General features: G+C 39.8%; 1 protein-coding gene across 5 annotated transcripts in view; it reads left to right on the top strand.

Moving 5' to 3' along the window:
* tafa5a (TAFA chemokine like family member 5a) overlaps window positions 1-15,129 on the top strand; it is a 162,809-nt gene extending 147,680 nt beyond the window's left edge. For 2 of the 5 annotated variants that reach the window (XR_013902905.1, XR_013902907.1), the window contains exons 4-5: window positions 8,124-8,315; window positions 13,394-15,129. Coding sequence is in view for 2 of the 5 variants with exons in the window: in XM_026148094.2 (XP_026003879.1) it covers window positions 13,394-13,402 (9 nt within the window). In the remaining 3 variants the exon portion in view is untranslated. The remainder of the gene's footprint in view (window positions 1-8,123; window positions 8,316-13,393) is intronic. The other 3 variants (XM_026148094.2, XM_080291936.1, XR_013902906.1) reach the window with 2 other exon arrangements.
* The last annotated feature ends 11,964 nt before the right edge of the window (window positions 15,130-27,093 follow it).

Here is a 27,093-nt window from a genome sequence, read left to right as displayed (position 1 = left end):
TTTCTCTGTCAACCAGAGGGTTTGGGGGAGGGAGGGGCTTGTTGTTCAGGGTGACGCCGCTGACCTCCTCTCTAACTTTACTCGGCAACACAGCAGCGTGAGTTGCAAGGAAGATTAGACGTAATGCCGCGCGTCCTCTCTCGACCTACACAACGTCACTCATCTCAGCGGTCACCGTTTGATGTGCTTCGGAGTAAAAATAACTTCCTCGCCTGCCGCCTGTCTCGTTCCCAGGCATTCAGGCGTTTTCTCTTTTCGGTTTTTCCTCTCATCCTCCCCCTCATCCCCTCTCTCTCCAGGCATTTATCTTACTCTGACCCTGCTTTGGAGAGTACACAGTTGTTCCTGTCAATAAAACTACAGTATGGATTTCTCAGAGGCCGGCTCCAGATGAAACGTATGAAGATTGATATGTGCGTAGCTCGGTGTTGACAGTGACGTTTTTTGAGGGAGGTTACTTTTAGCAGCGTTGCACTCTAACCACAGCTGAATAGGACGCATATCAAGCAGAGGTAGAGCTGTGAAGCTCCAGCATATCATTTATTTCAGAATCAGGTTTCTCATTGATAACAATGACAAGTTTCTCCTCTGAAGGAGTGACCTAACAGAATATGAAATTCTACAAAAATAAGCTCTAAGACTGTAAACAAGCTCCCCGGAGATTTACTCGACTGCACTGATGAGCCGCATATTCGTCATCACCTTGTTTTTTTTTCCTGTTACCTCAGGATATTATTGCATCTGCCAATATATGTAGCATATCCACACGAATGTAAGGCGATAAATATGCACTTACATCAGCTTTAGTTGAGAATGATCTGCCAAAACATAACTGATGTGACAAAATGTTTTACTGTGCTGGCAAATGACTAGCTCATTCATTCTGTGCACTGGCTTTTTAATATGGCTGAGTTTATACACATCTCCCTGCTGATTGGCCTCACACACTTGCCAACAAAGTTTAGAATATAAATAGCAGCACAGGGCATTTAATTCAGTTTTCTTATCTAATAACCGTATTGTCATACTGTTAAATCTGCAGTCTCCCTTGTCCGTGTGATGTACATTTGTGTCCAGGTAAGGTTACAGCGAGTAACCGTGCAGAGAATTACAACAAGCTACTGTGTGCTCACGTGCTCCCTCCTGCATGCTCTATCCACGCAGCACTCTAGCCTTACCTGAACAGAGCATTGCTCATGTTATGTGCCGAGAAAGTAAACATTCGGACAATGTGCTGACTTCATTCTCCTGATACGGTGCAGAGCTCCTGGGTGAAAATGGTTTTGTAACAATTGATAATACAGAAAATACAAATCCAGTGTAAATCTACCCATTCTGCTACTTGTTCAAATAATATGTTTTTCATTACTAAACATTTAAGTTAGTTATGTTAGAAAGAGTACTATTCCAATCACAATTTGAATTACAGCTACAGTTCCAAGAATATCCTGAAAAGTATATATATGGGTTTTAGGCAACATATTACTTCCATCCAGAAGACAATGTTAAACCACATCTATTACAACAGCATGGCAAGAATCTGGGTGCTGAACTCGGGTGCCTGCAGTCCAAACCTTTCACTAATTGAAAATGAAAGGACTGTTGAGCTGTTAGAATCCTGTATCAGACAATAATATGACAACGTTCGTGTACCAGAGGTTCAGCAATTGGTCTCTTCAGTTCGCAGACATTTACAGACTTTTGTCCGCAGTGGTAAATATGGCTCCGCCTATGCTTTTTTGGAACGGAGGTTGTACATGACACTGCATACAACTCTAATTCAAATTATAAACCATGCTTTTTTCATGGTTTTTAATGGTTTATACATCAATCACCAGCTGCTGACTTTTTAATGAGGCATATTGCTTCTGTCAGTCATGTATGAAACCATCCTATTAACATTAATTGTCTTTTATTTTATTCTCAATTTAGCCAGATGTGTAAAAAGATCTGGCACATGTAAGATATTAACCAATAAATTCAATTTTAGCTTTAGTGTACTGCAAAGATCTCATTCTGTGTGCAGTATCCTGGTCATAGCTTTCCGTGGTATCAAGAAAGGGCTGGGGAAAAATGGCTAGATAAAGAAACGCTTTAGCAGCAGTGAGGGGTTAATTTGACTGTACCGGAATACTTTCCACACTGCATGATGCTAAAAGGTTTGAACATACATTTTATCACAGTTACCACAGTGAAATGCTGTCTTTGCAAAGGGCCTCTCTTTTAGCGGAACGATATGTAGTCTCAGCAGTCATCTTCCATACCTTCTTCTCTCGCTGAAAGGCCTACTGCTGTCTCTCTCCAGAGAGGAGGATGCTCTGCATCATGCCCTCCACCATTTTAGACTGGCAGATGAATCAGCGCAAGGAGCTATCTCTCTCTGCGTGTGCCGACGCGGGGAGCTCGGCGAGAACGAGGCAGAGCGAGTACGCTGTTAGAGGAGAAAAGCAAAATCACCTCAGGTTATCTGCCAGCTTTTGTGACAGCCTGATAAGAGGAACAATTCAAAACAGAGGCAGAAAAGCAGCGCAGGAGAAGAAAAGAGCAGCATGAGTGAAAGAGAGAGAGAGAGAGATTTGAGCCAGTCAGACGTAAAGAATCGTAGAACATTAAGTCATTTTAAGTTGGTTTGAGTCAAGCGGATGCTCTTGTTAAACCCTCGAGTACCCGTTAAGTTCACACACAGGGACAGTCACTTCCAAAGTAGCTTTGGAAGGTTATAATTGCACAAAATCCAACAGCCAGGCCGCTTAGCCGGTATTTTCAAGTGAATATTACACAGCAAGTCACAAAAAGAGCTCTTGTTATCGTGAAAAAGGACTAAAGAGCGCCACAATTTCAGACATTGCAGGAAGCAGTGAAAAAAAAAAAAACTGGAATGGCTAAAAATCCTCAGTTGTCTAACTAAGTCTTAATCATATGTTTCATTAGGACGATCCTGATTGGGGTATTTAGGCGTTGAGCAGAGAGCTATGAGCACAAGTGGCACCTACTGAGAGAAAGACTGTGATTACTGTAATCAAGACTTTTTCACTGGGGAGAGGAGAGGAGACAAAACACAGTTGGGAAGAGCAGTTACTTCAGCCTCTTCAAGGAAAGAGAGAATATCACAATATTTGATAATATGAGCTCTTGCGTGTGCATATTTTTTGAACTTCGTCAGGGTTCTGCGTGGGAAATTCAAATGCATACGTGGTTTAGGACATCCTGCCATAAATATCTCCGGCTACAAATGGGTGGGTTTGCACTAGTTGATCTCCCAGTAAGGACGCTTACACAGGACGCCTGTAAGCGTCCTCTGTATTTACACATTTGTATTCCTGCCAGTGATGGCAAGTGTGTTCAGTTGAGTATGAAAAAGCTTTTTCGACTGGTGCTTTGCCCCCGCCATCACTTCTTTTCCATCTCCTTCTTCTCAATCTTTCTGTGGATGCAGTTCAAGCCGGGCCTTAAGGTATCCCCCAACGCCTCCACCATCACCATGTCCCCCCTCACCCCATCCCCCTGTGGTTCTGGGTTGGTATCGACCGTGGTAATTGATCCCTCTGGGCCCTCCAGCCACATCCAACAGTGAGTTGAACAGAATCACCACTAAGAAGACAGCTGCTTGGCCACCACAGACAGGCCAAAAGAAAGAGAGAAAGAGAAAGAAACTCTGTTGCTGCTAACCATTAGCTCTGTCTGCCAACTTCCTTCTGGAGGGAGCCAAGTCAGCACATTGCATTGGCTTGGAGAATACTAAATCCTCCATTTTGGGAAGCTGGGAATAATGTTGGGACTATAAACAGTGAGAGGCAAGAGGAACTGACTTAAAGAACAAGAAAGTCTCTCTTTCTCTGTTCTTATCAACTCCCTGTGAGCTTGTGGGATTGATCTGACCCACTGTTGCCTAAACCCAAAGCCTCTGCTGCCCAGTGAAAGATTACCTGTTTTATTTCATTCTGAATTTCAACCCTGCTCCCTTTTCTATAGTTTCCAACATTTCCATGTGGCCAAAAGTGGAAACTGATTCCATGAAGCGCAGCGTGATAGCTGGCTTATGTTTGCACTCCAAACAGTTTCAAGTCCCAAGAGGTGCAGGTGTATTCCGAAATGAAGGAAACAACAAACGCACTCATACAAGGACAAAACATGGGCACACTCACACCCAAGTCAAGTATAGTGTATTACCTCTGATCTCAGAAAAGCATGTTTCTCCTTTTCAAACAGTGAAAGAGAAACTTATTCATGTTTTCAGCTTTGAGGCAAAGCATTTACCAAATAAGGCTATGGGAGAATTTTGTTCTTTTTTAAACTGTCAAGATAAGCAGTTGTTACTGGAGATTACTGAAAGCAGTGTAAGCTTCATCAGTCCTCTCAGTGAGATATTACCTGTGAAAGCTTTAACCTGCTTGAACTGCCAATATCTTCTTAACTAAGGGTGCTATAATATACCTGCTGGTTAATTAAATTCTGTTAATTGTGGAATCTTCAAGGTGAGCTGTCACAATCTCGGTATCTTGAAACTGGACATGACAAGCTGAAATGGTGTTATTTTCAAAAAAATTTGCAACTAATTCCATGAATTTATCAGAGAACTGTTTAATGAGGTTGCAGATCCAGTAAGCCGGTAGTCTTTTTGCCAACAGTACAAGAAAAATTAAAACGTGGCCCCCTGCTGCCCATTAGAAATGATGCAGATTTAGGTTATCAGGGCCAAGCAGTACATCCATTGTTAACGTATGTCATGTCAGAGTCCCTGGCAACTCAAAGAAATGCACAATCTTGCAATTAGTGTTTTATCATGTCTTCCTCCCCACACCCCTGATAGATGGCTGCCCCTCCCTGAGCCTGGTTCTGTTGGACGTTTCTTTGTGGTAAAAGGGAGTTTTTCCTTTCCACTCTCGCCAAGTGTTTGCTCAGAGAGGATCAGTGTCGTTTGATTGTTGGGATTTTTTCTGTATTATTGTAGGGTCTTCACCTTACAATAAAAAACATATTGAGGGATCTGTTATATAAATAAAATGGTAAATGGCCTGTATTTATATAGCGCTTTTACTAGTCCCTAAGGACCCCAAAGCGCTTTACATATCCAGTCATCCACCCATTCACACACACATTCACACACTGGTGATGGCAAGCTACATTGTAGCCACAGCCACCCTGGGGCGCACTGACAGAGGCGAGGCTGCCGGACACTGACGCCACCGGGCCCTCTGACCACCACCAGTAGGCAACGGGTGAAGTGTCTTGCCCAAGGACACAACGACCGAGACTGTCTGAGCCGGGGCTCGAACCGGCAACCTTCCGATTACAAGGGGAACTCCCAACTCTTGAGCCACGATCGCCCCAATGGTATTGAATGGAATTGAACACGTCTCTTTACAAAAGAAAAATCATCTCACTCAGTTGTATTCTGGACTCTGAATGTAATGTAGTTTTTATAAATTTCTGTTTATGTAGACAACAATATATTTGAAAATTTTGCCAATTTGTCACAGTTAATCACAAACAGATTGCATGTAACTACCAACTTGACCTAATTCATTCCCTGACTGATAGCACTGTTTCTTTAAAGCTGTCATTGGACGGTCACAGACCTGGTCCCCATTTTCAAAGCAATAATTTCAAAGGCACCAAGTTGCAGTAATTTTGGCTGTGTCACAGTCTCCACTCACTGTTTTACAGTGTTGGGACTAACGCGTTATTAAGTAATGCGTTACAGTAACTACGTTATTATTGTGGTAACGAGCACGGTAACTAGTTATTATGCCAAAACCGGGAACGCGTTACTCGTTACTGGGATTTAAATAGGCTCGTTATTCGTTACTTTGTGTGGCGGCATTGCGGAGCTTCCACAGATTCAGTAACATTAGCAAGTGGTGGAGGCCAGCAGGTGGATGAAGGAAAAGGGAGGCAGGAGCAGAGACCCGAAGCAGCCGCTGGTCCGAGAGAGTCAGGTGAACTGAACTTCAGGTAAGAAGTTATAACCTGCAGTCCATCTGGGTCAGATATGAACCAAGTTTAGTTGGAGTTTATTTTCGTTGTGCTGACTTTTTCGTACTGCGTGCTAGCTAGCATGACGGAGTTTCTATAAAGCTGGGTGGGTGCTATGTTACTGATGTTGAACTTTATTTTGTTCATAAGGTTAATTATTAGAGTTGCCAACCGTCCCATAAAAAACAGAATCGTCTTGTATTCAGAGAAAATATCATGCGTTTCGTATTTAGGTGAAAAGGAACAGTTTGTCCTGGATTTCAGCTACAATGAAAAAGACACAAAGCTGGAGTTATTCTGTGTTTACGCTGCACAGCTGCCTCTTCTTCTCTCATCCTCTCACCCTCTCTCTCTCCTGATTCTACTTCAATCATGAAACTGATCAATGATCAGCTGATCGGCTTTTCTCTCTTGTTTATTTATCGCCCACTTTGCGCCAGAAAGAGGAAACCAGCAGATGTCGCGCGAAACAACAGCAGCACTTTTAAGCTTGATCAGCTGTTGTTAGAATTTATTTAATATTACTTTCTACTATCAGCTGATGTTTGCTGGAGCCACAGCTGTAAACCTGCTGGTCCAACAGCTGGTCATGATGTCGGTTTGGTTATGTGATGAGAGGGAAACATGAAGATGAAACCAGGAGATGTCCTTACTGAATCATCAGAGCTGTGATGGAGAAACAGGTTTACCTTTTAGGTGACATGAATGAGTTGAAGGGAAGTTATGAACTGTTTCTGAGAGACAAATAACACCAGGATCCTTTTCTAAGTAGCTGACAGCTGGTAACTGTGCAGGGGCGGATCTAGCAAAGTGTTGCCAGGGGTCCATGTAGGGCATTAAAAGGGAAAGGGGGGCACAAGGAAATACGCTTTATGATTTTTCCTATAATGGCGGCCGGTCTCTAGTCAAAATGCCGGGGCGATTTTTTTGTCCCAGTCCAGCTCTGTATGCAGCTCATCTGCAGTCTGGTGTTACCTACATCTTCCTATTCAGAAGGCAGAATTTCCGAGTTCTGAGTACAATCGAAAGCACCATGACTGCAGTTTTTGTGTTGGATGTAAAAAGCAGGCTAGGATAGAATCAGGTGTGGGATTTCTCTCGTGGAAATGTGCACATTATTTTTTCCTTTCTATTGGTAGGTGGCACAGTGCACTTGTGGCAAGTAAGCAAGCTAGAAGACTGGCAAAGTTATGGAAGCAACACATTAACAAGAGAATTCTGAGTAAAACCAAAGTTACTTTCCCTAGTAACTAGTTACTCTGAAAGTAACGAGTAACTTGAAGTAACTGAGTTACTTTTGATAGAAGTAACTAGTAATGTAACTAAGTTACTAATTTAAAGTAACTTACCCAACACTGCTGTTTTACTCAGTGTAAGGTTTACACACTAAAACTCCAAAATCTACTTGGTTATGTTGCATTTAAATGTGATCCCAGGGGTCGTTTTGTAACCATGTGTATTTGAGCAAGCAATTTCTAACTATTAGATACCACAGGCTTATTTATAAAAAAGATATTTGATGCCCTTGGAAAAGGAACGAACTTGCATTGCAGGAATAAAACAGTTGTTTACCATAATCACCAGTCTCCTAACTCTGGGACTGTAAGAATTTACACCAGAATAAACAATAATGTATGCAATAGTTTCTGAGATACTTTAATCTGGACTAAAGTGGTGGAAACGCTGCAGCAGGCCTGATACTTATAAATTCCTATCCAGCTTATTATTTTAAGTAAAGGACAACAATTTACAAATTATTTCAGAAAAATGAATCATGAATGAATCAGTGCTTTACATTTATAGCATATTTAAGAAGTCACTGGAGAAACACAGGGCTGTTTTCTATTTTCCTTCCATGTGGGCTACTGTTACGCAGAATCAGACCCTATTCAACTCCCACACTCCTATATTTAACTGGAACACAAGTAACACAGCATCAGTGCCCAGCACATTCACAGAATAGCTCTCCATGTTTAGACAAATCCAAACGGGCACATTTCCGCGACACCTTAAAAAGATAAATTTGGTAATGGTGGTAGTGGTGGTGGCGGTACTGTGACTGTGTCTAAATCTAGAAAAAAACAGAAATAGAAATGAAACTGAGCTTTATAACCATACCGCCTTCCCCTGTCCCTTTCTCCCCTCAGGCTCTATGACGTGACAAGAGTCCCCCTCGACACTCTTGCACTATGGAAAGCATTGATGACCCCTTGACAGACAGCCAATTTCCAGCTACCACCACCACCACCATTACAACAGCTCCGCCCTTACCTTGGCCTCAAAGGCAGGAAGCAACACAAGCAGCTACAGAGCACCAAGAGCCTTGTGAAGGCAGTAAGGTACAAGACAAATCCCTTGAATTAGAATCAAGAAATCCTTAAATGTATGACTAGAGCCTGACTGATATAGGATTTTTGAGACCGATACTGAGACTTGGTGATTAGAAAAAAGATAAAGATCTGATATACTCGTTTATATTTTCATCTTTTTTTCCACATTCACATCATTAAATATAAACAGACACACATATATACACACATTTGTCATATATTTGGTACAGTTATTTATGAGTCCTTAATAAAAATAAAAACTATTATTAGCTGTGCATATTCGATTGAGGAGATTTCTTAAATCAGATGGCCTTCTTAATCCAACCCCATACTGAATGTGTCTCATCCCAGAGTCAAAGTGAGGATCTAATGTGTACAAGCTTAAATATATATCATTTGTACATTATAACTGCCCAATCAACAGCTACAAATGCCGATACCAACGTATCGGCAAATAAAAATATCGGCCGATGTGTCAGTCCTGCTGATATATCTGTCGGGCTCTGTTTTATAACATCTTGTAATGAAGGTAACTTTCCACATGACCTTACAGAGGAAACTGATCTTGCCTGTTGCTCACGGTCAAATGTCTTAAAAGTGTATGAAAGTCATTACAACCAACATTATGAACTCATTACAACACTAAGACCGCATCTTTCAGCTTTAGCAGAACACACAAACAGCAGGAAGCATAGACTCTCATAAATCCTGATACAATTTAAGCGAGCGTCTGCTTGTTTGATATCCTTGTTTGGCTTATGTATTTTACCATAAGCTGACAATTTCCCTGGTGTGTGTTTAACCAGAGAAAATCCATGTGTGCAGCAAACCCCCCTCAGTGTATTCTCAGCCTGCTTTATTGGCATGCCTTGTATATTGTTTTAAAGTCTTGTGTCAGATGGTGGCTGTGCACTTAAATAAAACAAGGCGCCAGACAGACTCTGATATTAATAAATAGTGATCGGGAAATAGAGAGTGGCCATGTAATAAATTTAAGGTACAGCAATATAAAAAAGGGATAAGGCCAAAGTCATAAAAACGGCCACTTTTGTGGAGTCTTTGAGAAACAGGCTCTTCTTTTGGTCAATACTGTCAGTGTTTATGGCCCATGCTATAATTTGCTTTTGAGGGAAAATGTGATCCTGCTGCTTTTCACTCCAGACAGCAAGTCTTCAGTAGATTTGGAGCTATAAATAGAAAAGGGGTGGAATGTGTGTGGTGAACTTGGGTCTCTGCACAGTGCATCAAAGAGATTATTGTCTATTTACTCACAGAAGAGGCCATCTGAGATTGGATTTAAACATTTGATCCTTTAATATATATTCTGAAGGAAGGCGATTCTGCATTGCCTGCAAGCAGCTGATCTCACACAGAGCCACGCAACGCAGTAGCTTTATGAGCAGCTGTAGTCGATGCATAAAAGTATTGAAGAACACGTTGGCAACATTGTCACCAGCCTGATGCCACCGTGGTTAAATCTGTTCTAATACTCCACTCTTGAGCATTAAGTTCTGATCATATTGTAGAATGCCGATAGTGAACTGTGTTTGCTTTGATGTTCTGAAGAAATGCTGTATGAAAGGGCTGATAATGACATAACACATAGCTTTGAACTCTTTCCTAATGTGGAATGGGGCCTAGTGTCTGGAGGCGCATGCATACATGTTCATGTATTTTGATCTCAGCATCTGCTTCAGGCATTATCCAACTTCACAGCATGTAATGAGCGATTTCCCATCCCTTATTAACCTGTGGATCATTCCTAGCCAACAAGTTCACTTATGAATATTCATCTGGAATCATGTTGTGCCGCTCGCCTGCTAAAATCTGAAGAGAGAGCGCGGGCTCAGCTGCACAAGACTTAACGTTAAAGGGTGAGCGCAGAGACGAGCGTTAGAAACGAGCAGGAGATCCAAAAGCAGATGCACTGTGGAACGAGCGAATGTACAAAAACACATCAATTAATCCGCTGGGTCCTCTTGAGATTTTGCATTATTCCCAGCAAACAGCGCCTCGATGAAGAGTGCGGATAGGCAAAGTGGATCAATTTTCTTTCATGTGCACCCACCGACTTGTTCCCTCGTGGGTCACATGGCCGTGACATTTCGAGGAAAGTCAGCAAGAGTTCAGACAGAGAAGAAATGTCAAGCCAGGGCCGTATGTCCAGGTGCATTCGCTTTCAATACTTCCAACTCGCAAAAATGCTTTTATTTAGAGCAGTGCGACGCAAACGAAAACCACTGCCACATGTATGCACATTCTCATTTTTGTTGCATTAAAGTGCTTCAGCTGTGGCCTCGAGACAGGAAGCAGTCTGTACCGTCCCTGAAATCAAATGTTTTCCGCATCCTCGATCAAAAGCTGCCGGGCGCGTATCGATAAGTATCGAGTGGTTTGTCCGCTTGCTCCATAAGAAGAGAAATGCTGCACAAATTACACATTAACACAGATGGATTCAGTGCACGATGCTCCCTTCTGTTACTATGACACCCCCAGCAGTTATCAGTCTCAATCGAAAGTCCAATTCTCGTTCTTACTCGAAGAGCAAGGCCACCGTCCTAAACGTTTGCCCGGCATGTTCAATAGCCAGAGAACCGCTGCATAATGTTTCCCTCTACTCTGCACCAGAGTGTAAAGTATTTGCTCGCTGTCTGCGTAGCTGCTTCCTGATAAACTCTAAGTAATAATCACCCAAGGCCTGTGAATGTTATTCACGGGGCAGATTCATCTCATATTCGTCTGACATTCGCTGCTGTTTTTAAATGGGAAGGCTTGCGTTTCCCTGAGACGAGATTTGCGCGGGAGATTTATGAGAAGCTGTTCGCAACAGTGTGGCTGTGAAAGAAAAAGAGGGAGCAAAAAACAAAACAAAACATAAAGACGATATTAAAAAACAAAAATCCACCATGGTAGACACACACTATGTGGCTTGAATAAAACAAGACCGTGTCTATATGCTGTGTCTGCTTGAAATCACTTGCATTGTATTTCTTTTCTTCCACATCTTTGTGCGACTAATTTATCCTCCTTCCATTTTACCTGTGGCTTTTTACTACTGAGCTGTAGTCTCTGTGTGCCCTCTAGGAGGCACAGAGAGAAACTGTGCTTATTATGCTAGGATTAAACACCTGTTTTGGCCAGGCATCACAGTCAAGCAGTTAGCAAAGTCATGGCCCTGCTTTAACCAAGTAAACCTTTGGGTCATTCCATGCCCAGCTCCAACAAAACCACGACATTATCTCCATTAAAGCCCGAGCTCACTGAGATGTTTATTATTCCCAGAGCATAAGACATTGTCATCTGTGATACATGCTAGAACCCCGTTCAACACCTGCCCCTTTCATGGTAATTTGCACCCTGTGAAATCATCAAGAGTTCATTATTATGAATTAAGCTTCAGTGGCAATGTCTTGGAAGGCATCAGCACCTCTATCAAGTTGGCTGTGTGACTGGCGGGGGCCAGATGGTGAGGAGGCTCCGAGATTTGTCTTTCTGCTGCTAGATTAATTGTTTTTCAGTGTCTGCACTGTGAGACTTGTTTTGTTACTGGGTTATATCCCCTGAAGAGTTCTAAATATTTGACTCGTAAAGCTCTCATACAATCCTGTAATTAACATCTAAGTCTGGCATGGAGCAATAGTCATGTGTGATGCTTATGTCAACACAATGGCTGCAAAAAAATATTTTTTTTCTTTAGGAGAATAGACTGGCATACTGAGAATGATCCCTATCAGCTTTGCTGCTGAAATTTCAGTGAGATGCCTCTCTCGTATGGTTTTGTTAAAGGGTGCTTCAAGAGTAGCCACTTAGCGTTGTTTTATTTTTAACATTATGGCGGAGAAGGAAAGGAACAGTTTGCTCTGCTCTGTTTTTCGAATGGACCAAATGTAAGCCTTGCTAGCTTATCTTAGAAAGAAAACAATTATGTCAAATGTCCCTAAAGATCACTATAATAATGAAATAGCTCCAAATGGTAGAATGTCATTTTTATATATTTATTAATTAATGAGATTTTGAGATGTTTGTATGTGACCGTTAATATTTGGAAACTGCAAGGCTAATCATTTAATTCTGCGTAGTCTTTTTGATAAGCTGAATTAATCGTAAACCAAGCTACAGCCCTTATTTCTCCATATTTTGCTCCCAAAGAAACCAACTTTCTTGTGATTTTTGAAAGTGGTCTCGAGCAATAGTTCTCCAGCATTTCTGAAGGATTTTCTTTGGATATTGGCTGCTTTTTAAGACATTTTCAGCCCAGCCCTTGGACCTGACCATTTTCAAAGGAATGTTTTTTGTTTTTCCAACTTAAGAAAATTACACAAGAACCAGACTCTTTTCAGCATGAATACGATCACAAAGACACAGACCATGCAAGAAGCCATACCTGGATAGAACAACATGCAATAGAACGGCATCAGTCATGAATTGGCCTCCCTAGAGCCCAGACCTCAAAATTACTGAAGTAGTTTGGGATCATTTTCATAGGAACAAAAGGCAGCCAACATCCAGAGAAAACCTTTGAATGTCCTTCAAGAATCCTGGAGAACTATTCCTGAAAACTATTTAAAGAATTGACAAGGAAGCTTGCATAACAGCACTCAGGTTGAAGAATAAAGAGGGTGATACCAAATATTGACTTTTAAGATTGCAGAGTTTTGGCTTTGAATACAGTATTTCCATGTTTGTCTGCACATGTTTTCCTGGCAAAATATATAGAATTAAGATCTGACTTAAGACTTGTGCACAGTACTCTATATACACAAGTATTATCAGTCTTGTCATGCAACTCTTGGCAAACAAGTGAATAAGCAGATTGCAAACTTTAAAATGAGATGACAGTGCTTATTTGAATGAAAAAGAACATTCCTGTTGCAAATAAAAAGCCAACGTCACATATGTGAATTGTATTTAAAAAGACAATATATTTTCTGTCATTTTCTTTCTGCTGGCTATAGAAGTGAAAATATTTGAGCCAAAATGTTTTTGATACAACACATCCTCAGACATTTCTCTGTGGAGCTGAGCATGACTGTGACTGAGTGCTAAAACAGTTCTCTCATGTTTGCTTTGTTCTTGTTGATTCACAGGTCTCGTAACACAGCCAGAGACGGGAAAACCAGGGAGTGATTGTTTGAGGGAGTCATCTCTCCCTGTGACACTGGGCAAACTTACTATAAAACACTTCCTGTTTCCTGTGACTGGCCACCGCGGGTTTCTGACTGCTCCCTCCTGCTATCTGTCGTTGGGTCAACACGTTGTATCCACCTCCTCTCCACTGTTATCTGCCTGCTCTGTGAATTTAGCAGCACATGCTCATGCCACGGAGGTTCGGACACCTTAAAATCCCATGAATGTTTTGTTTTTTTTTGCCTCACTGGAAGTCCACTGTTTGGAGCTGCTAACTGCTTTTAATACGGGATTTCCCACATCTCTCTCCTAGACTCTAGTGCAGGAGTTCCAGGGTGAAGACGGGGTCATTACAGAACACAATGTGACGCTTCTCAGACCAGCTCGCGAGGCCGTAAAAACCGAACCGAGCGCACTCTGCTGTGAATAGGCCTTCTGCTGGAGTAAACCTCCCATATTTTTATAGACCAAAGAGCAAAACAACAAATATGATCATTATGACAGAGAGGACCATCTGGCAAAGACACACGGAAACGTTGTTAACATGCTTTGAGTGTCGCCACCGACCAACGACTGCCCCCACAGAGACTCAGTGCACAAACGAACCTTTGCAGCTGGCGGCGTATGTGCCGAACACAATCAAAGGAGTACTTTTCAAACTTTACGGACATTTTTTCGCAGACTAAGCTCACCACTGTATTTTGGAACTGGAGATATAGGTACTACATACGTATAACTGTGTATCAAAAAAAAAAAAAACAACAACAAAAAAAACAGAAAAAAAAAAATCTGATTTGCATTTTTCAGTAGCTACAGTTGGGACAGCTTACAGGAAGAATTGTCGTGTTGATCATGGATACGGAGTGCAAATCATTACCAGAGAAATGATAATTATCTACAGAGAGTATTAAATGCTGTTAAGTCTGAAAAGAAGGCGTAAAGAAAAGTCATTAAATGTATTTTGAAAGGCCCTAAAAAGTTATATATTTAACAGTTTTATATGTTGTACCTTTGTAGAGAAGCTTATTGGACTTAAAATGTGATCACAATGGCAGTTTAGTAGGATGTGAACAAATGCTGTTGTTCTCATTACTGCTGGCTCGTAGTCCCAGGTTTTCTGTTCACACCTCAGTAGCCGCTTTCTTTTCATGGTCATCTACAAGTCACTATCTATCCGAACCATTAATGAAAAAAAAGGAAAGTGACACAATTTATTAAGGACTGATGTGCAGCCAACTGAACATTGTAAATCTATGGTAGTCAGTGGAAGCCATTGAAATCTGCTAATTTGCTATGATATTGTATTGTACACGGTGTGGAATACTGACTCATTTCCTCTCTATGGGTTCTGATCTCTTAATTTATTTTGTGCCTGTGTTTCTTTTTGTTTTTATTTTTTCTTTCTTTTTCTTTTTTTGCACAAATCCAGCTTCTCTCCGATGGCGATGAATACGGTGAGGAGAGAAGGAAAGAGGAAGCACTGCAGGAGTATCGGTCATTTACATACATTTTATATCATGAAATATTTTAAGAATAAATATATGACAAGAAATGTCCCCTGCAAACTTAGATGCTCTTGATGTTCAAGGTCATCAACAAGAACTTTAATTGATCTTATTCTGGTCTTTTCTAATGAATGTATTTGTTTCTGGCACCAGAGAAGGTATGAAAAAAATTAAAGTTTCCTTTTCCTTCCCAGGTGATTCAGAGGATTTATAGTTAGATTGTTTCCAGGGTAAAGTCCTAAGAAATTCAGTATAAACAACAAAGGGAGTCAAAGCCAGCTCTCGCCTGGCGTTAACATGGGTTTCAGATGAGCCAGCCAAAAGTGGACAAGTAATCACGTCTTCTGTTCACACCTCAATGTTTTTCCAAATGCTCAAGTGAGCTCTTGTGCTTGGATCTAATTTTCCTGCTCTCCAGTGTAACGCATGCTCATCATTTTTGTTTGCAAAGCCACAAAAAACCCCAAAGCAATCAGCCAAACTTTCCAGTTTTTCCAGTGTTTGTTATCTTAACTTTGCAAGTCTCCAAATATCTCTCTAAAGAACTACAGCATGTCTGAAAAATGTAGTTTATGAAACAGTTTCAGATGCTTAGACTGCAAATAAAAAGCACGCTGCTTTGTCCACCAAACTTGTCAGTCATGAGGGAAAGCTCCCATATAGCCCAGTGACCTGGCCAATCCAACAGTAGAATTTAGTCTGAGCTGATAATACAGTGTGCATTGTAAATAACTCATAGTTTCTTGTAAACATTGTTAAGTTTTTAATCAGAAGTTCAGTCACTCACTGAGGTGCTACAAGTGACTATTTATGTATTTCCATTGTTAGCTAGTTTTTTAAGACCCACACTGATTCACAACAGGTCACCACAGCAGATACATCTTTATTTAGACTTGCAATATTTTTTTTTTACACTCACATCCTCTTCCTAGCATAATCCTACCAGAGATTTATATCTTTTCCTAATATTAAACTGCAGATTTTACACACATCATGTTATTGTAAGAAAGTAAGTAAATATTTTTTTATAGCACATTTAAAACCAAAGTGCTTTATAATTTTAAAAAACAAGTGTTTCTGAAAATTTCACAACACAACAAACTATCGTTCAGCAACAGTTCAACAATCAGTTGAAGTTTCCTTCTGTTAAGAAGCTAGAGATAATTGACTAACAAGAGTATACAGTGTATTACAATGGTCCAGACTGTTATATTCCCAACCATTCTGCAACCACTAACATTGCTCTCTGGCACTAGAGCTCACCTTTCTCTGGCCTTAAGTGCTTTTAATTGCTGATGGGAGTCAGATGTGCAAAAAGAAGATGGCATTTAAGGCAGCGGGAGATAGTAGGACACACCCACATGGGCAATTTCAGGAGGAGACCCTGCTAGGCTGCTAGTCTGCCGTAACACAGACTAAATGAAAAAAAAAGTGCATGCATGAGCCTTTCCAGATCTAAAGAAGATTATAGTCTGCTCTTGACCACAGCATTGACTTGGTTGTTCAATTTCAAATTGGTGTCAATGATAATCCCAGGGTTGTTAACCTACATTTTAATAAAACTAAAGATACCCAGTTATCTTTCAACCTCTCGGTTAATAATAGAGGGCCAAACAATATGACGTCTGTTTTGGACTTTTTATATCCAAGATGCATTGAGCCTTCACATGCAACCGTGATTTATAAGATTCAAAGGTAAATCCAGTTGCAAATCATCTGCATGGCAATGAAAAAATATGTTATCTTGATGCAGGAGCATGTACAAGGAAATAAAGAACAGGCCCACAGATAGACCCAGATTCTGAAGCAGTGACTTTCCAAAGTTAACTGCAAAAGTCGTGAGTTCCATATAAGATTAAAACCAGTTAAGCGCCAAACTCTTGACTCCTACATAGTGTTCCAGGCGCTTAATGAGTAAATCGTGATCAGCAGTGTCAAATCAGAACTAAGATGTAACAACCACTAGAATCAGCATCAAGCAGAATAGCCTTTGTTGCTTTGAAAAGAACAGACTCAGAACTGTGAAAGGCCCTGAAACCTAATTGAAAGGACTCACAGATATTGTACTTGTCTAGAAAGGATGGTTGATTAAAAATGACTTTTTCTAGAACTTCAGCCAAAAGTTTTGATAGAGGGCGATAACTGCTCAGAACATTCACTTCCAAATTAGGCTTGGCTGGACTACTGCATGCTTAACACACATAGGAGCTAAGCTTGCATTTGTGAGAACATCACAGCCTTTCATGTCAAAAGTTTCTTTAACAGACCAAAATGGAAGAGAATCTTTTACCAAAGTGGAAAATGTCATGTGAGAAACCAAGTCTAAGAAATGGGAAAAGGAAACAGCTTCAAAATCCTCAGTACCCAGCTGATAAACAAAGGGATTAACTCAATAGGTTAAAGCAGTTGCTTTAATACTTTAAACCTTATTAAGAAAGAAATCCCCAAATTCTTTTTTTAATATGTATATTTCAGGATTTTTTTTAGGATTATGACTTAGGATAGAATTTGTCGTATGAAACAAAAACTTTGGTTTATGTTAACTTTTTTAAACCGAACCTGTAAAAAAAAATCCCAGCTTTGCAGATCCATCTAGAAATCTAAGAAAGCAAGGTTTTAAAATCTCCATTATACTTGGAGCTTATCCTTCCTCCATCTGACTCAGATTTCCTGACGCTCCTAACAGAATCACTCTACAAGGCCTGACTTTAAACCTACAGTAGGGCATCTAATTTTAAGCCGTGAAGCCAAGTCCGATATATATGAAAAGGATGTGCTGAAGGAAGCGGTGAGCTCTTCAACCCCAAGCTTGGAAGCAGCAGAAGACACAGAGTTAGAGCAGGCAAATGAAAAGCGAGGAAGCTGTGGTAGGGCCGTGTTTTCTGCACAAACATTCAGCAGTTCTGGAGACCACAGGATGAGAGTGTACAAGCTACCATAGCCTTGTTAGGACAGCATACATGGATATAAAGTCCAAAATCAAATGCAGTCATAAAGTATAGGAGGATAAAAGATCTGAAAATGAAAAAGGTTCAATGTTAAGAATAAGTGATTCAAATATAGTTTTTTCGTAGAGATGGATGACCATTTAAATCCTACTTCCGGTAGCCTGTGGTTAAAAAAAAAAAAAAAAGTACAGTGTGTGAAGCATAGATCTGAGAATAAACTCAAATCATCACATCGCAGACGAAATTCTACTAAAAATAAGAAGTTCAGCGTTTGAGAAGTGAAAAAAAGTAATTTAAAATGAAGGCCTTATTTCAGAACCAACAATACTAGCATTTGCCCAGAGCCACTTTCATTTCATTTCATTAAAAAAAGATTGAGCAGAGACTGGGGATGGATACTGCAGAGGTTGAAGACTATGATACTGAACACCTTTTCTGTATGCCACATATGGGGTGATGATTGGCCCGGGTAAACAGGCACTAAGTGAGCATGGTTTGGGGTTGAGGTTGACCTGATCCATGAATGCAGTCTGAGCCGCTGAAGCTCAGTACCTCTTGGGTACCTTCTGCTTGTGAGATATATATTAATGTTGTATATTATAATGTCATATATTAACTCTAACCTAGGTTAGAGTTAAGTCACCGGTGCTTCTAATGATAGCTTTAGACTACAGAATATTTTTGTGTGCTACCATGGACACTGTGTCAAAACCAGGTGATTATAGAGTCATGCAATGTTGCCTTTTCGCCGACTGTGAGACATAACACACCACATATTGTTCTCAGATTAATCATGCCTGCCATATTATAAGACATGTGGGATGTCATCAGGAAGGAGGCACAAACTGTCTTGTTTTACTCCAATTCACACTTCCATCTAGCTGCGCTGGCAATATCGTTTCTTCTTCGGCTTGCCATGTCTACAGTTGTACACAGCTCGGAGGTAGAAAAAACTCTGACAGAATGGTGGTATGTTCTGTGCTCATACTGGTAAATCCCCCCCAAATTCTGGTATGGCAGTCTTTCTGTAAGGATGTTGTGAGACATCCCTAATTCAGCACTGGCTTTCGTTCATTTTGAGATATAACAATGGACTGTGATGCACATTAGCCTATGCCCCATGCACTGTGGTGTCTATATTTAAATTTACACTTCATAGGCCACAGTATCACTGATATTGTGTAGCCTAAATAAAGCATAAAAAATAGTTTCAACTAACAGGAGTTTCAGCTGATCAGATGCTTACTGTGTAACTATCAAGCTGCGGGTTGATAGTTCTTTTTAAAAAATATTTAGCTCTATAAAAAATAGTGCACAGTTCAAGAACCTGTAAAAATAATTGTTTAAAGAAACATTTTTTCAAATATTGGTACCCTTAGCCTCCTAATAGATACACCTTTGGTATCAATTTCAAAATCCTAGGTGACTTCCTTCATGAGTTATGCATTCAGAAGATTTTCAGAAAGCTTGACCTCTGAGCTTGACCTGGAGGTCGTGGTTATTGATATTCAAACCCGTCTGAGAGTTTCAGTAGGTACACCTTTGGTATCAATTTGAAACTCCTACGTCCTTTCTTTCTCGAGTTATCACGTTCACAAACTTGGGTATCCACATCTCTCAAGCCAGCAGATAAAAATTAATTAGCATCTCAATCAACTGGTAGAACTTGTTTATATCAATGAAATATCTATCAGGATCCCCTTGAAACCACACTACACTACCCTTTAAAGTGCATCACAAACATCCTCTTAGTTACTGACGGTTAATTACAACCATGTTTTCAACAAGCCATCACCAACACAAAATGTAATGTGGACCATTAAAGGCTTTGACCACTTATATATACAATATATATACATCTATACACATACAGTATTTGCTGTTGAAAATGAAAGTGAAACACATGTTTGAAAAAAAAAAACATTTTGAACAGTCACTTTACATTTATCATGTTGGAGGTAAGTAAGATCTCCACTGTCCCCTTTAAAACTGTTTGAGGAACCTCAAGAAAAAGTTGAGAATTTTTCTAATAATGTTAATATACAAATACAATCAGTTAACAGTTATATCATTTATTCAGCTTTAAAGACCTTTTAACATGATTGATGCAATAGGTTTTAAGAAAGACAGAAAATGTGACTTTGAGGCAATATTTGAGCGAGCAATTAACGCAATTCCAGAAAATTGCTTTGTACAATGATGATTAGGGCTCAAGGGGCTGTTGACACAGTAATATTGACAGCATTATTATGATCTAAGGTTGTGGCTTTGTTAGGTTTCGATTGGAAATAGCAATTTGCACAGCAACATGATGCATGTTCAATATGGGTTTTTGTACAATTTATGGTTCCCTGTGGTAAAACTATAGCACATTTAAAGGTCCAAATAAGATCTCTCTGTCCTCTGAAAACAATGTGTTGTACCTCTAATGCTTTCTAATGTTTATGTGCTTAAAGTTAAAATGTTTCTTTTGCATATATGAAAAACACAAACTGCAGAGATAACATAATTTTTCCTTAAAAGCATAACAAAATAATAATGCATTTGATTCTGAAAATATCTTAATCTAAACTATTAAGTTTAATTTAATAGTTAATAGTTCAATACATGGAAATAATGTTTTATTGCAAAAGGTGAAATCTAAATCTTAAACAATGTGATTTTACTAAACAAAATCAATGAAGATGAGGTTAATTATAAAAGGTCTTCTAGTAGTGAAAAGGGTTCAACAGGCCTACCATTTGCCACACTATTGTCAAGCTACTTGGAAGTTGCTCATTACCTCTCTGCAACCTGGCAAAGATTGAAAACACTGCAAGCTAAGCTATACTGTGCACAACATGTCGCTTCTGCAGTGATGTTAGAAGCAGATATACATCAACGGCTCTTCAGATGTAAATATAAATAGAGGGACTATAAGAAACTTTAGGTATATGAAGGTATTTGGTTCAAGTATCTGTTGCATCCTACAGTGCGCCTCTGGGAATGTGCGGGAATCTCCTCAAACAAGAAGCGTAAATCCATCAGAATCCTTTCAGACTTCATGCAGGAAACAAAGTCTTTTGATTCCAAGATAAACAGGGAGAAGGGAAGGTCTTTACTCGTTAAATCCGACTTTGAACCATTCGGCACCCCCATACTTGACTTTTACTCTGAGAGTTAAGGCAGTGATCTGGCTGGATCATCCTGTGCACCACACTGTGTGACTCATTGCAAAGAGGAATACCAGGAGCAGGAATCAAGACCTCAAAGGGACTATTTAAAAAAAATTCTCAACTGGTGGGGGAGATGTGTACAATTACACAAGATTGAATTCCAATAATCTGCTCCATATCCTTGAGGGGTTTTTGTTGTTGTTGTTTCTTCTTTTTTTTGACACCATTTGGAGTCATGCCTTTACATGGTTTAATTTGATTAAGACAGGACAATGTGGGGTTTCCTGGAGCAACAACTATAAGCAGGTACTGTCACAAAAGAGCTCGTCGGAGTATAAAAACACAATTAGTGAGTCAAATTGGGGCAAATATTATAGAGTGAGTGTATCCATGCCTTAGGTAAGTCGGCCCACTTTTTTAGCTTCAAATATGTGCATGTGCTTTTTTTCTCGTTGAATATGAGAACACGTGCCACTTTGTTTGAATTCCTGCACGCTACTGTTTGTCAGTTGATGTCAAGCAGTAGTTTCTTCGGAGAGCAACGCCTGCAGAGAAGAGGGAAAGAGTATGTGGGCTACATGCCGCTCCACAGCCTGCAGTAAACCCTCAGGGTAAAAGATTCTCCCTCCTTTTACAGCACAGATAAATCTTCTAAATACCAATACTGCATCGCACAGCACAAAATATTATTATTTGCTTTGATGGATAACATTTACCTGCTAATTCAAATTTCATACTGTGAGTCTTTGTTTACAATATAAATCTAATTAAGTGCAGCTCTCACAGCACAGGGCAGATCAATACACAATATGGCCAACACAGCTGCTTACCTCACAAGGATGCTTTCCCCTGCCAATATTTTCAACCCATAAAACAGTTTGCGTTTTCTCAGCTTGGCCAATAATCTGTCAAGGTTAGAGCAACAAGAGACATAACATTACCTCCGTAGGTGACATATTTGCTACATAAAGAAAACGATTAAACGAGAGCCATGTGGGTATAAGATAATTAATCTGTAATTTCCTTTTATTTAATAGCCAGTTTATGGAGGTTTTTCCTTTTTTATTGCCTCGGTAATTGAGAAAAATGTTGTTAATTGGAAGCACAACATATTTAGCGTTAATACTGTAAAGCTGCTGGTTTTTTTTAAAGAAATGTGATCTAAGTCATAGTGTTAGTTCAAAGTCAGTTTTCTGTATGTCTCTAGTCTTTTAACCTCTTTTAGGTAATTAATTAATGCATTTAAAATCCAACAATCAAGATTTGATTGAAGACTTTCAGCTTTATTCAAGGTAAAATTACTTAACAGTTTAGGAATTGAATTCATCTTTAACTCCATTTTTTAGAGCAATTCAACAATGCACTGGCAAACAGTTCCATAGTCAGGTGAGTCCTGTTCCCTTGTTATTTCAGAGAAGCTGATACAAGATCTAAAGTTGATTCTAAGTATTGAACATTTAATAACTGTTCACTGGATATGAGGTCCAAAACGATGTTGATGCAAGTCAGGGAAGCCATCAATGTACAAGTACAACCAAATTATGGAAACCAAACCAAACCAAAAATCTAGTTCATTTTTAAAAAGAACAAAGACACTGTCCAGATCAGCAATACAAATACAGGGAGTGCAGAATTATTAGGCAAGTTGTATTTTTGAGGAATAATTTTATTATTGAACAACAACCATGTTCTCAATGAACCCAAAAAACTCATTAATATCAAAGCTGAATGTTTTTGGAAGTAGTTTTTAGTTTGTTTTTAGTTTTAGCTATTTTAGGGGGATATCTGTGTGTGCAGGTGACTATTACTGTGCATAATTATTAGGCAACTTAACAAAAAACAAATATATACCCATTTCAATTATTTATTTTTACCAGTGAAACCAATATAACATCTCCACATTCACAAATATACATTTCTGACATTCAAAAACAAAACAAAAACAAATCAGCGACCAATATAGCCACCTTTCTTTGCAAGGACACTCAAAAGCCTGCCATCCATGGATTCTGTCAGTGTTTTGATCTGTTCACCATCAACATTGCGTGCAGCAGCAACCCAAGCCTCCCAGACACTGTTCAGAGAGGTGTACTGTTTTCCCTCCTTGTAAATCTCACATTTGATGATGGACCACAGGTTCTCAATGGGGTTCAGATCAGGTGAACAAGGAGGCCATGTCATTAGTTTTTCTTCTTTTATACCCTTTCTTGCCAGCCACGCTGTGGAGTACTTGGACGCGTGTGATGGAGCCTTGTCCTGCATGAAAATCATGTTTTTCTTGAAGGATGCAGACTTCTTCCTGTACCACTGCTTGAAGAAGGTGTCTTCCAGAAACTGGCAGTAGGACTGGGAGTTGAGCTTGACTCCATCCTCAACCCGAAAAGGCCCCACAAGCTCATCTTTGATGATACCAGCCCAAACCAGTACTCCACCTCCACCTTGCTGGTGTCTGAGTCGGACTGGAGCTCTCTGCCCTTTACCAATCCAGCCACGGGCCCATCCATCTGGCCCATCAAGACTCACTCTCATTTCATCAGTCCATAAAACCTTAGAAAAACCAGTCTTGAGATATTTCTTGGCCCAGTCTTGACGTTTCAGCTTGTGTGTCTTGTTCAGTGGTGGTCGTCTTTCAGCCTTTCTTACCTTGGCCATGTCTCTGAGTATTGCACACCTTGTGTTTTTGGGCACTCCAGTGATGTTGCAGCTCTGAAATATGGCCAAACTGGTGGCAAGTGGCATCTTGGCAGCTGCATGCTTGACTTTTCTCAGTTCATGGGCAGTTATTTTGCGCCTTGGTTTTTCCACACGCTTCTTGCGACCCTGTTGACTATTTTGAATGAAACGCTTGATTGTTCGATGATCACGCTTCAGAAGCTTTGCAATTTTGAGACTGCTGCATCCCTCTGCAAGATATCTCACTAGTTTTGACTTTTCTGAGCCTGTCAAGTCCTTCTTTTGACCCATTTTGCCAAAGGAAAGGACGTTGCCTAATAATTATGCACACCTGATATAGGGTGTTGATGTCATTAGACCACACCCCTTCTCATTACAGAGATGCACATCACCTAATATGCTTAATTGGTAGTAGGCTTTCGAGCCTATACAGCTTGGAGTAAGACAACATGCATGAAGAGGATGAACTGGAAAAAATACTCATTTGCCTAATAATTCTGCACTCCCTGTACACCTGGAGGACTATTGAAGACAACTAAAGTGGAAAAAATGACCTCTGTACATTTAACTAAGCTAAGAAAACTCGAGGTAGGTGCATCTTTGTCAAAGTTTGCAATCAAGAGACACAGCCATTAATAGAAATACATAGGATTTACAACAATACTGCTTACACTCAGAACAGAAAGGCCAGATCAGACTTTGGTAGAAAACAGCTAAAAGAGACTGCACAGTTCTGGAAGAAAAAAATTCTTGGACAGATGAAACTAAGATTAACTTGTACCAGAATGACAGTAATAGCAGATTACTGAAAAAGGAAAGTAACAGCTCATGATTTGAAACAGCCATACATGCCCATACTGCATGGGCATATATGGCTGGCAATGTTTATTGATGATGTGAAGCTGATAAGAGTACCAGGATGAATTCTGAAGTGTACAGGTAAAGATTTAGCCAAATGTTGCAAAACGTATTGCATGACGGTTCATAGTGCAAATGGACAATCACCTAAACCACCCTTCAAAAGAAACCCAAGTGTTTCTCAAGACATTGGATATTATTCAATGGCCAAGTCCATCGTCCGATCTCAGATCAGTAGAGCATGATTTTTTTAGTTACTAAAGACAAAACTGAATGCACAAAAACCTACAAACAAGCATCAAATGAAGCTGGCTTCAGTAAAGACCTGGGAGAGCACCTCAAGGAAAGACACAAGGAAGGAAGGAAGTCTAGAATGTGTGTTCTCGACTTTAGGCAGTCATTAATTTCAAATTATTCTCATTGAAGCATTAAAAATAACTTAAAAGATTATTCTATTTTGTCCACCCACATGTGAGTCTCTGAAAATGAAGGACCTGTAAAAAAAATATAAACTTCCCTGTACAGAAGAAAAATACAAAGATTGTGTCTTTTATTCTTTAAACTACAGCACCTCCATTTCCTGCCACAGCAAGCAGCTGTTGTCACTGAAGAAGCTCAGATAAACACACTGTCCACCATCTGCTTTGCACCAAACAGCAGGAAGGCAAAGCTAGTGCCCAGCTTGTAGAAGTGTAGGTGAAAAGAAGATGCACAGCATTAATGTTAAGCTTGTGCAATCACATCAATCATTTCCTGTGGAATCAATGCAACTAATAATTGAGGCCCTTCATTCAAAAAGCCTTGTATGAAACACGAAACTGCTTCTAAAATCAGCTCACTTACCAGAAGAAGAACCAAGCCTGACACATTTCACGTCAGAACCTTAATTAGTGTATCTATCCAGCAGTAGTGCTCCTCTCACCTTTTGCCGCATTGACCGCCTTGCCCCTGTGTGGAGTTTGACATGTATAGTCTGAGGTTAAGCTCCGGTGCTTCGGGCCCGAGCTCTGCTGTTACGCCCCCCGATCAACCTCTCTGTGGTAGATGGTTCATTGTCAGCTGGGTGTTCAAGCTCCATTTAACTCTAACTAACTGCCTGTAGTCCTTATCACTGTTCATTAATGCTGCAGTGGTGTTGCTGAGCAGCCCTGAGAGCATCTGCGTAAAGTGGCTGCACTATGTATTAATGTGAAGACCTTACAGAAGTTGTTTTTTGATCATTTTGTTGTGGCACAGTTAATTGCATAAACATGTTTGGTAATATAATTCCTCATTAAAATGCAGACACCTGTAATCATCTTAGAAGCAATGTTTACGTCTGACTTCATAGGATGTGAGGAAATCTTTGAAGTCTCTAACAAAGTCCGCTATGCCAGTGTCTCCCAAGTACTTGGTCCTAAGGGGATTCTTCTGTATTTAATAGGGGTGGAAGATCTAAATAATGGTTGAAATACGTTATTAATGTTAAAGTAATTTAGCGTAATGGTGTAATTTCCTTGAAATAGCTACATAAAAACAGCTAAAATGTCCAATTAATCTAAAACTAAAACAGCATTAAAAAAAATCATACCAACAGTCAAACATGGAGATGGTATGGAGCTGGTCTGCTGCTTCAGGATATGCCTGACTTGCAACTGATGGAAACATGAATTCTGCTCTCTAAAAGAAAATTCTGGGAGAAGGAAAATGTCCAGTCATCAGTTTTTGCTGCAAAGCTCAAGCACACTTCAGCTGCAGCGGTACAATGAAACCAAAAACACACCTGCAAGTAGACCACACTAATCAAAGTCCAGATTCAAATCTGATTATGATGCTTTGACATGAGCTATAGGGATTTATATCAAAACAAAATTTATATTACATTAATGAATTACAAAGTAATTAAGTTATTGAAATCAAATATTAGGTCAAAAAACCAAAACTGATAGTTTAGTTAGCTTAAAGTGATCAAGAATTGTAAATAGCTAAAGACAAATACTAAAATGAGCAAAAACTAACAGCTTAAAATAAACTAATGAATAAAACATTTATTGACATTTTTTTTTCCTAGAGTATTATTATTAGTGTTTATTAGTATTTTTACTTTAGTAAGTGTTAGCTTTTTTCAAGCTAATGCTATTTTACAAAAGTGAATTTTTAAATCTCTTGCTCGCAATCAGTGGTTTAAAGGAACATTTCTTTGGATAAAAGCTGGAGTTAAGCCACAAAAAAAAAAAAAAGTTGTAAACCATCATGCTGTGCAACTTTCTATTCAGGAGCAAAAAGAAAGAAAGAAAAAAAAGACCTGAAAAGTGTGAAATGCATCCTTCTAACGCTCTCTTTGGTTTGAGTGATCCAGGTTTGCTACTGTACGCTGAGTGCTTCTCCGTATCCATGGAAAGGCAGGGATGCAGGGTGACAGCTGGGGACCTAGCCAACACACTGGACCACTAAATGAGAAAAATGACCAGCTTTCACCAGCTCTTTTAAAAACTCATTTACATCCTGTCAGATTCCATTATGGCTGGGGACCTGCAACAGA

Source organism: Astatotilapia calliptera, chromosome 17 (assembly GCF_964374335.1).
Source record: "Astatotilapia calliptera chromosome 17, fAstCal68.1, whole genome shotgun sequence".
Taxonomy (NCBI): Eukaryota; Metazoa; Chordata; class Actinopteri; order Cichliformes; family Cichlidae; genus Astatotilapia; species Astatotilapia calliptera.
The sequence above is the reverse complement of the archived record's forward strand: the minus strand, read 5'-3'. Positions and strand labels throughout refer to the sequence as shown.